General features: G+C 47.8%; 1 protein-coding gene across 1 annotated transcript in view; it reads left to right on the forward strand.

Moving 5' to 3' along the window:
• The first annotated feature begins 2,633 nt into the window (after positions 1-2,633).
• LOC103160871 (serine protease 52) overlaps positions 2,634-10,845 on the forward strand; it is a 9,323-nt gene continuing 1,111 nt past the window's right edge. Inside the window, exons 1-4 of the mRNA XM_027390037.2 lie at positions 2,634-2,715; positions 7,899-8,097; positions 9,296-9,546; positions 10,712-10,845. The exon at positions 10,712-10,845 is cut by the window's right edge and continues 6 nt beyond it. Coding sequence (XP_027245838.1) covers positions 2,634-2,715; positions 7,899-8,097; positions 9,296-9,546; positions 10,712-10,845 — 666 coding nt within the window. The remainder of the gene's footprint in view (positions 2,716-7,898; positions 8,098-9,295; positions 9,547-10,711) is intronic.

Consider the following 10,845-nt stretch of genomic DNA (forward strand, 5'->3'; position numbering starts at 1 on the left):
ATGCGCAAAAACATGTGTTGGGAAGGAGGCACACACGTGTGTGGCAGCCAGATGATGACCTTGGGTGTCGCTTCTGAGATGGATGCATCCATCCATTTTGAAACAGTTTGTCATTGGTCTAGAACTCACCAAGTAGACTAGGCTTACTAGCTAGAAAGTCCTGAGGGATCTGCCTGTCTCTGCTCTTCCCCCGCTCCACTGAGATTATAAGGGTACTTGCATGGTTTTTATTTTTATGTGAGTTGGTGATCAAATTCATCCTTGTTCTTTAAAGCACTTTATGAACTCAGCTGTCTCCCCAGCCCAGTCACGGAGATTTTGGAGGCCATAATTCAACGTATAGAAAATTCTTCCTGCTCTTTCTCCAGGCCACTGTTTGCCTCTGCTTTTTCCTCTGAGAACTCTGCCTCATGGCCCCTTCCACTGTGACTCTGCTCTGTCCTCCAGTGACACCCTTACTTCAGGCACCTAGCACAGTGCACACACCCTTACCCCATGGTGCTAAAGCACTCTCTTTGGTCTGTGCGTCCCCCTAACCCCAGCATAGAAGTTCCCACAGCTCAGGAAATACCCACCGTTCCCCTGGCTTCATCCTCCAGGACTGGTATGTGGAAATGCTCAACAGGGCTAGAATACAACACAAATGAGAAGTGAGTAAGGCAGGATCTGCCCCAGCACCCCAAAAAGGTGTGCCCCCATAGCCCCAGGCTGTACCAGCAGAGCTTTCTGATGAGAGGACTTGCTGGTCAAGGCACTCTCTTTGCAAGGAGATAGTAGCAGTGATCCAGAGGGATTCCATCAGGTCCTGTGCTGGGATACAGGTCTCAGTGCAGTGGTTCTCAACCTATAGGTTGTGACTCCTTTGAGGTTGAACCACCCTTTCTTTCACAAGGGGTCACCTGAGACCATTGGAAAACACAGATGTTTACACTATGGTTCGTAACAGTGGTAAAATTACAGTTATGAGGTAGCAATGAAAATAATTTTGTACATTTATACAATGGAGTACTACTCAGCAGAATAAAGCAATGGAATCTTGAAATTCGCAGGCAAATGGATGGAACTAGAAGAAACCATCCTGAGTGAGGTAACCCAGTCACAAAAAGACAAACATGGTATGTACTCACTCATATATGAATTTTAGACATAGAGCAAAGGATTACCAGCCTATAATCCTCTTCACCAAAGAAACTAGGAAACATGAAGGACTCTAGGGATAAATGGACCCCAAGAATGGGAAGTGGCATGAACTCCTGAGCTAACTGGGAGCATGAGGGTAGGGGAGAGGGAGCTGCCATAATGAGAGCAGGAGAAGAGGAGTAGAGGAGAGGAAATGGAGGAGCAGAAATATTCAGTTGGGGGAAGAATAGAGGAGAGCAGGATGAGAGATACCATATCAGAGGGAGCCACTTTAGGTCCGAGAAGAGATTTGGAAACAGGGAGATCTCCAGAGACCTACAAGGATGACACGATCTGACAATCCAGGCAATGTGGAGAGGATAACTTAAAAGCCCTTCTCCTAAAATGAGACTGATGACTACTTTTTATGCCATCCTAGAGCCCTCATCCAGTGGCTGATGGAAGCAGAGACAGACATCCACAGATATACTCTGAGCTGAAATCGGGAATTTAGTTGAAGAGAGGGAGGAATGAAGAGCGAAGGGGTCTGTACCAGTTTGGAGAAACCCACAGAAACAATTGGCCTGAACAAGGGAGAGCACATCGACCCCAGATGCTGTCTGGGAGGCCAGTACAAGACTGATCCAGACCCCTGAACATGGATGTCAATAAGGAGGCCTCTGCACTCCAGGGAGCCTCTGGTAGTGGATTAGTATTTTTCCCTGGTGTAAGAAGGGACTTTGAGAGCCCATCCCACGTGAAGGGATACACTCTGGCCTGGACACATGGGGAAGGGCCCAGGACCAGCACAGGAAGATTTGGTGGACTTTGCAGAGCCCCCGTTGAGGGAGTGGTGGGTGGATGGGGTGGGGGTAGGTTGGGGGTGGGGGAGGAGGGATGGGGTGAGGGGAGGGAGAGGGAGAAGGGACTTACATGTGAAACAAGCTTGTTCCCTAACTTGAACTAATAAAAAAATCATTACCAAATCAAAAAAAAATAATTTTATAATTGGGATCACCACAACATGAGGAACTGTATTAAAGGGTCACAACATTAGGAAAGCTGAGAACCACTGTCTAAGTGTACTAGCCCTCTTGGTACCACAGAGATGTGTCATCATCCATTTTCAGATAGACATGGGCATCCAAGTTAAGTGACTCCTGCTGGTGACATGAGCTACACCCATGGAGTGTGCATTCGCATCTCTGGTGTGTCGTCTGGTTTTTTGTAACCACATACCTTAGCTTCCTTCTCATTGACACAGGTTGTGCCTTCAGCCATTGTGTTCTCTGGGGCATCCATAAACCAGTCTCTGGGAACACCACTGTTTATGGAGTTCCCCTACTCCACCTTCCATCACCCTCATCATCGCACCCTCCCCATCCTCCTTTGCCTGGAGGACTCTGGCTAGGATGGCCTACTCAGGCCTATTATGATCTCAGTGGCCATCTAGGCCCCACCCTCCATCCCCTTGCCTCAGCTGAAGTTAATGGTGCTGTTGTGCAGGCAAGCTGATGAAAAGATGGCGGGATGGAAGAACAGGCCTGTTGCTGCCATTGGCCTTCCTGCTGCCCTGGGCACATAGCTCACTGGCATGTAGGTCTCTGGGGAGCCTGTGGCTCAGTCCCTAAGGGGTGGTAGAATCATTCAGAAGCTAGTTCCAAAGGCAGGTTCTCTGGGGTGCTGATTCAGAAGTTAGAGGGGCAGGATTTAGGAAACTGAGGTAGCTGGTCCCTGACAAATGATTGTTGAGATTCTTATAACACCTACCCTTTAAAGATGCTTGTGGGGAGAGCTTGGGCTCTCTTTCTCTGTCTCTCTGTCTCTCTCTGCATGTGTGTGTGTGTGTGTGTGTGTGTGTGTGTGTGTGTGTGTGTACGAATGCACACATGATTTGCTATCTATGTAAGTACTAGAGTTTCTTGGGTTAGTGGACACTCCAGTACATACTTCAGAAAAGGTAGCCAGCTGTTGGGGGCAGTGATGCCTACTGGTCACATCAGGAAGGCTTAAGTCCCCAAAGATCTTTCTTGAATCCTTTCCTTCTGCCACCATGCTGAAAACCTTCTGAAGGGTCTATTGTAAAGCCACCATGTTACAGCACTTAAGCAAGGTGGGACATCAGTGTCCCCAGTGATGGGCTCCTGTTTGAGTGCAGAGAATATATGCAGTTGTGGTCAATGGGTTGGTCAACAAATTTCAAACCCCTGCCCAAGGTGTGCTGTTTTAGAAACTGTGTTTACAGCAGAGAAGGACATAGATTTTTTCCCTCAGGGTTTTTGGCCTGTCTGGTGGTGGGGATGATGCCTTAAACATAAACCCAGAAGCTGGACCGTTGGTTCAGACCTTTAATCCACCTACCAAGGAGGATGAGTGAAGAGGATCTCAGGTTCAAGTCTAGCTTAGGCTACAAAAGTGAGTTCAGGGCTAGCCTGGACAACTTAATGAGACCCTGTTTCCAATATAAAAAATGAAAAGAGGGCTAGGGAATATTTGCTCACAGGAAGAATGCTTACCCACCCCCAATATGACAACAACAAAATCCTTGAGTAAACCTTGTTGGTTGTGTTCTTGTACAATGGTATGAAACAGACAAAACAGATTAGCACTGTGAAAACTCTGGGAGGAGCCGATGATGAAATCAGCTAGTCAGCCAGGGTCTTTCTGGAGTCAGTACTCTTGATTTTGCTGGTGGAGAAGCATATTTGCAAGCACGGGGAAGCACAGTCCCTGCACAGGGAAGGAGCAAAGGCAGACAGGGCAGTATAAATGGGTTAGAGTGAAGGGAAAGACTGCTTGGTGCAGAGAAAAGAGACCCACAGGGCCCTGATATGCCAACCTTTGTCAAAACGCTGAACTTGGAGTTCCTGGTTCCTCTATTCTGGCTAGCCAGAAAGTCCCAGAGATCTGTCTGTCTTCATCTCCCCAGTAAGGGCACCACATGGGTTCTGGGGGATCAAACTCTGGTCTTCGTGCTTGCATGACAAGCACTTTGCCAACTGAGCAATCTCCCCAGGCCGGTCTGTTCTTGACAGTGACACTAATAGGTCAATCCCAGGGTTTAAATCTGACAAGATGGGGTTCATCCACAGTGCCATGTGTACTACCATTAATTCTGCTGCTTCATGGCTATGTAACCCCATCCCAGGACCAGATGACCTTTCCATTTGCCTTTGAGAGACATTTCTCAGGGCTGTGGGACTCAGAATCCTACCAACAACCCAGCACTGCCCAACTGTCAGCAGAAACTGCTGGCACTTCTGCTCAGCTTAGATGCACCATCAGACTTGATTGCCCAGAAGGTAGCAATAGTCACTACCTACTCATCAGACCCAGCTCTCCAGGGAAGCCTTCCTCCCTCATCAGTCTTCAACAGGGTGGACAGGGTCCCGACAAGCAATAGACTAGGATGTCTCAGGTTCACCCCAGTAAGCAATCATTGAAATCACATGCTACTGGTCCCAATAAGGCTTTTGAAGATCGGGCGGGTTGGGCAGTGTGTGGAATTTTTAAGCCTTGAGCAAGAAGCGAGGGAGCAGCTGGGTTTAGACATAGTCACACTTAGCTGAAAGTCTGTTTCTGCAGCCTACTTTTGTGTGAGCTTGAGTGATCAGCTTCTTTTTTTGCCTGTAAAGAGGGGCTGCAGACACACCATGGAGGGGGCTTGTTGAGGTTATTAAGAATCTCTTGCTTACACATGTAATACACTAGCTGGCTCGGCAAAGATGCTCAAGAAGAGGCAGATGTCACTATATTTCAAAAAGATAAGACTGAATTGAGTTACCTTATGGACCCAACCTGACTTCCAGTTATGACATTTTGCATACATATTCACAAATAGTCCTTTTAAGTAAGGGTTAATTTCCCCCACTCCTGACCAACATGCCATTTTGACTGTGTAGGAATTCTAAGGTTCCCTTGCCAGAATACCAGGTGTCTCCATCTGAGATTAGATTGTAGGTGCTTTCTAGTCTGCTGGCTCCTCCCCGGAAGAGTCAACGTGCCTCCTTGACATGAGCAAGGCAGATGAGGCAGGGATTCCTGGATTTACTCTTCACATCTTTAAATGCAACAACACTTCTACAGACCACCCACTCTCCTGGAAACCAGATGACACTTCTGTTGATCACCAAGTTACCCTCTACTCTGGCTTCCTGATTTGGGGGACTGAAAGGGTTAATGCCTTGAGCAAAGGCTCCTCAATCCCCAACTACCTGTTCAGGCCACTGGTGGTTCAAGGAATTTTATCACTGATACTGAGATTGTTCATAATTATCCAGTCATTTATACACCCATCCAGTCAACTACCTCCCCACACATCTACCTACTCCATCTAGTCAGCCATCCAGCTTATATCACTCTCCTGCCAGTACATCATTTATTCCATTACTATGTGTTGGGTTCTTGCATAATACTAGCCTCTTTGCCTAGGTGGTGTGGCCCTAAGAATTAGTCACATATGGCTCCTGCCCTTATGGGGATTAGACTCTAATGAGAAAAGCAGTTGTCAAGAGTTTACAAACATTTTATAACGGTTTCCAGCATTAACACTTACTACAAAAATGATACTGCAATAAAGGCAACATAAATTTACACCTCACATACAACACTCCCACAGCCCAGGTTAACCTCAAACTCCAGTTTCTCCTGCCTCAGTTTTGCCCAGCTCAGCAAAACTTGCTATATGATTGAGCCCAGGCCATCGCCAAAGAGCTCTGTCACCAAAGAACTATACTACCACATCTTTATGAAGACATCCAGGATAGACAGAGGCACAGATCAGAGGAGAGGCAGGGGAAGGACCCTGAGGTCAGAGGCTGCAGGTCACTTCCAGGGAATTGAAAGAAGGTCTGGGGTATTGGGAAAGACATGGAAAGAGAAAGCAGCGGCCGGTAGTGGGGGTGGCGATGTGAGGTGGAGTCACTAGTGTTGTGGTGATGAACGGTGGGTGTGTGGCGATGGTTTGTGGTGTTGGTGATGGGACTGCGTGGCAGGGAGGTATGGTAAAGTCCTGTGGTAAAGTCCGAGTTCTTGGTAGTGGGGTATATGTTGGTGGGCTCCTGTGGTGGTATAGTTCTTTGGTGACAGAGCTCTCTGGCGATGGCCTGTATGGGGATGGGGTGTGCAGTGAGACCGTGTGGATGGAGTGTGTTGTGATCGTGTGGTAGGGCTGTAGAGTAGTAGGTATATGGTAGCGGTCTGTGGTGGTAGGCATGCTAGTAGGGTGTGTGTGGCAGAGATGGCAGAGTGCGTTAGAGCGTTACGTGTGGTAGGATGGTGGCTCTGAGCATTACGTGTGGTAGGATGGTGGCTCTGAGCATTACGTGTGGTAGGATGGTGGCCCCGATGACACGTGGGGGTGGGATTGTGACTAGAGAAAGCTGGAGTAGAAATATTGCTATACTTTCCTCTAAGAAGCGTGTGAATGTCATTGTCATTAGGCCATCACCCGTGCTCCCAACTCAACTCTGCTGGGGAGAAGCTGTTGGCCTTTGGCCTGATGTTCAGCCTCGGGTTCCTTCCTTTAAAATAGGGCAGCAATAATGGTAGACCAAACGGGACAGTGCTTTACAAACAGCCAGTACTCAATACTGTAGACTTTATTGCATTCATTTCTCTCTTAAGTGGAATAATACTGGAAGGGTATGGGTGGGCTTAGCAGTAGTGTTTGCCTAGCATGCACTGGGACCAGGGGTGGAAACACAGTACTGAGGAGGAGGAAGAGGAGGAGGAAACGGAAGAAGAAAGGAGGACAGGGAGCTGGAAGAGGAGAAGAAAATAGAAAGAATACTGGAAAGGCAGTAAAAGATGTCAAACAACCCTGTCACATAGAAGATGTCAAACTCTCTTCTGGGGAGAATTGGGGCGATTTTTGGAACTAAAGTGGCATGAGAGCTTGTTCCTTATTCACAATAGGAAAACCAGGACGGGAATAGGGACCATCTTCTCTTCCTCTGACCAATGAGAGAAGTGGATGTCAGGAGTTTACAAACATTTGTTAAGTGTTGCTGATATTCTGAGCAGAATACCTAATACAAAACGATACTGCAATAAAGGCAATGTAAATTTATCCCCCCCCACACACACAATACTCCTGTAGCCCAGGTTAGCTTCAGACCCCAGCTTCCGGAGCCTCAAACTCCAGCAGAGCTGAGTTGGGAGCACGGGTGATGGCCTGATACAGTAGCATTCACACACTTGTTAGAGGAAATTATAGCAATATTTCTACTCCAGCTTTCTCTAGTCACAATCCCACTCCCACATGTCATCAGAGCCACCATCCTACCACACGTAATGCTCTGACGCACACTGCCATCTCCACCACATACACCCCACTAAACATATGCCAGCTTCCTGGAGGGTTCAGGAAAACGCACATTCACTGTGTACAGTGGGACATGAGATCTACGGGGTATTTCGGGGGACAGTGAGACACAATTTAAAGAAAGGAATACCACTATACAGACTTAGGGGAAATAGCAAGATCCAGCTGCAGGCCATGCGGTTTTGAGTCTCTCTTCTCACAGCCCTCAAAGAATCATTCCAAGAAGCAAATGACCGTGAAGGTGGCACCCAGTCTCCTCCACACTTGTGTAGCCGAGCCCTTGAGAGACATGGGGTGGACTTGGACTAGTCTGTGGGTCCCCTACCAGTGTTCCTTTGCTGAGCCTGCTGCCTGTGTTTGAGTGGGGAGAGCAGGGTCGTAGTTAAGCTTCTTCAAAGATGCCCAGTCTCGACTTTTGGGTGCTAGAACTTTCCTCCCTCTTTGTTCCTTTTAGTAACATGTGGCCAGAGGGTAAGTGCCAGATCTGAACAACCCCACAGTGTTTCTGAAATCATAGGAGGGCAGTCTGTGAACATCTCAGAGTTCCCATGGCATGTGGAGCTTATGGAGCTTGGCAAACCTTTCTGTGGGGGTTCTATTCTCAGTGAGTGGTGGATTCTAACGGCATCCCACTGCTTCGACAAAGTCAACATGTAAGTACTCTTCTAAGAAATGTGTGTGTGCGCGTGCGTGCGTGTGTGCGTGTGTGTGTGTGTGTGTGTGTGTGTGTGTGTGTGTGTGTGGTGTATTGTGTGATGTATGTGTGGTGTGTGTGTGTGTGTGTGTGTGTGTGTGATGTATGTGTGGTGTGTGTGTGTGTAGTGTGTGTGTAGTGTGTCTGTGTGTGTGGTTGTTGATGGTGGTAGTAGAGATAGAATGTGGGGCCCATGCTGGGCAAGTGTTCTATGCAGTCCAAGCCTTCTTCTTACTTTTTATTTTGAGGCAAAGTCTCACTGGCCCTAAACTCATTCTGCAGCCCTAATAGGCCTTGAATTTAATAATTCTCCTGCCTCTGCTTCCCAAGTAGTTGGCCCCGTAGGCCTGTGCCAACAGGCCTCACTTAGCATTTCCTTCTTAACCAGAATAGCTGAATGCTTGTCCAGATGCTGATGACCCTGGAACTTCATTCAACAAGCCATGTGACGCCATGAGGTGCTAAAATGGCCTGTGTGGCTGAGTATTCCACCTGACCTCTGGGAAGTGAACAGTTCCCCTCCCAGGATTCCATACATCTTATTGTGTGCCCCGGGCGTTGCATCTTTCTCAGTACCCGTGGGCATGATCTGACCTAATAAACATGTCTCTAAACTGGTTATGCTAATACATGTCTTTCACGGAGTACTCTGAAGATGAGCCTGGGAGATGACTTGTCAGGCGCCAGCCTAGGCTACATAAAGGAGACCTTGTCTTAAAGACAAACAAACAGACACCTTAAATAGACAAAAAAAGTATATCTCTATTTGCTTGTGTTGGAGACACCGTGGATGGTGAGTGAGCACAGAGCAGGAAGGGCATTGAAGGCACTGGCGTATGAGGGTGGGGCTCCAGCCCTGGAGCAGATATCACCCGCTCTGGGCTGGTGTCCAAGTCCTGGAGTCCCATGACTCTTCCCAAAGTCTGGCTCTATAATCAGTCCAGACTTTGTTGAGAATCAAGGAGGATGCCTTGGTGTCCTCCAAACTCCTAGATGCTGGTCTGTCCAAGTAAGATCATCAGGCTAGGTACTGAGACTCTAGCTGCCTCCTGCTGCTCTGATCCCTTTAGCCCCCATCGGCAGAATGACTTTTCCCTCTGGGGTCCCGCCTCTCTGCTTCTATCATTTATCTTTTTTCTACTCTTATTTTAAATGAGATCTAACCTGAAGATCATGCATGGCAGAGACGACCTCAACAAAATGGAGGACTTGGTGTATAAGGAAGTGGACAAGATAATCCTCCACCCGAAGTTTGATAGCTGGCTCTTGGACAACGACATAGCTTTGCTCTTGCTCAAATCCCCATTAAACTTGAGTATCAACAGTGCACCCATCTGCGTTTCACAAGTCTCCAACATACTGGCATGGGAAAACTGCTGGGTGACAGGATGGGGCATTACCAATACCAGTGAGTGACTCCGGGTTGGGTATTACATACAGGATGGCCTGTGGCTGGTGTTCAGAAGGGTTAGAAAATTCTAGAAGCTCTGATGACCCTTGAAATTTTGCCTGGTAGACCTGGTGACACCAGTCACCATGACATACCTTATCTCAGTCCCTCAAGCAGCCAGCCTTCATGAGACTTCTGGGAACCTGGAACAAATTGTGTGCTTACACTATAGAACATGAACCCTGGACAGCCCCTCAGGAGAAAAGTTTGCCAAGCCCCAAAGTTGACTCAGTAGCATTCTGAGGGACTGTGGAAGGACACAGGGCAGCAATGTGTACTGACTCTGGATGATGGTGTCAGCATTGCTCTTCTAAGACCAAGGTCTCTAAGTATTTGAAAGCTACAGATCCAGACCAAGGGAAACAAATCCAGAGTATAAAATACCCTTTGTAGAAGCAATCTTCAGTTCATTCCTAGACCCCTTCCCAGTCATGCCTGCAAACTGATCCCTTTCATCCATGTTCTCTGTGAGCATGTCTTGCCCCATAATCATTCAGCAGGCAACACTTTGCAAATCATGCTGTTCCTCAGTGTAAGCCCTCACATGGTGTTCTGACAGTGTGTTCCCAAGTCCCAACCTGGGTGGGAGTCAGTCTTTGATGGTTTTTGTGAGGTTAAAAGAAACAACAATGAAGTTCTTAACACCAAAACCCTCAAGCATCATTCACTACACATGCCTTGACTGCTTCTCTATTCCGGAAGCATCCTAGATACAGGATTCGGCAATGCCCAAAGAGAAAGGAAGCATCCGCACCCTGCGAAGTGAGTGCTCCTCCCTGGTGAATGTCTCAAGGGGCCTAGAATGATACAAGCCCACCTATCTGCCTGGGTTCTCTTGATCATCATGGACTCAAACAATACACATTTCCAGGACTGTAGCTGAGGCTTGCGTCTACTGTGGAACCAGAAGGTGTTACACTCAGGCTGAAATTAATCAGGGACCTAGTTCTAGGGAACTATGGATGCTTGGGAGACTTGACAATTTTCTGGACACCCCTTCCTCTCCCACATTCACACCAGAAATTCTTGTGTCATTGGGGTGTTGTGAGAGGGTGCTGGTACTCAACATAAAGGGACCATTTTAGCTGAGACTCTCTCTCCCCCTGTTTCTCCTCTGGATCAGGTTTATCAGAACTCCAACCCTCAAAGCTGCAGAAAGTCAATGTGGACCTGTTCAGATGGGAGTGGTGCAACCATGCTTTGCCTCTAATAACCAAGAATATGTTGTGTGCTGGGGCTGAAGATGGGAAGGATGCC

This window comes from Cricetulus griseus (assembly GCF_003668045.3).
Source record: "Cricetulus griseus strain 17A/GY chromosome 1 unlocalized genomic scaffold, alternate assembly CriGri-PICRH-1.0 chr1_1, whole genome shotgun sequence".
NCBI lineage: Eukaryota > Metazoa > Chordata > Mammalia > Rodentia > Cricetidae > Cricetulus > Cricetulus griseus.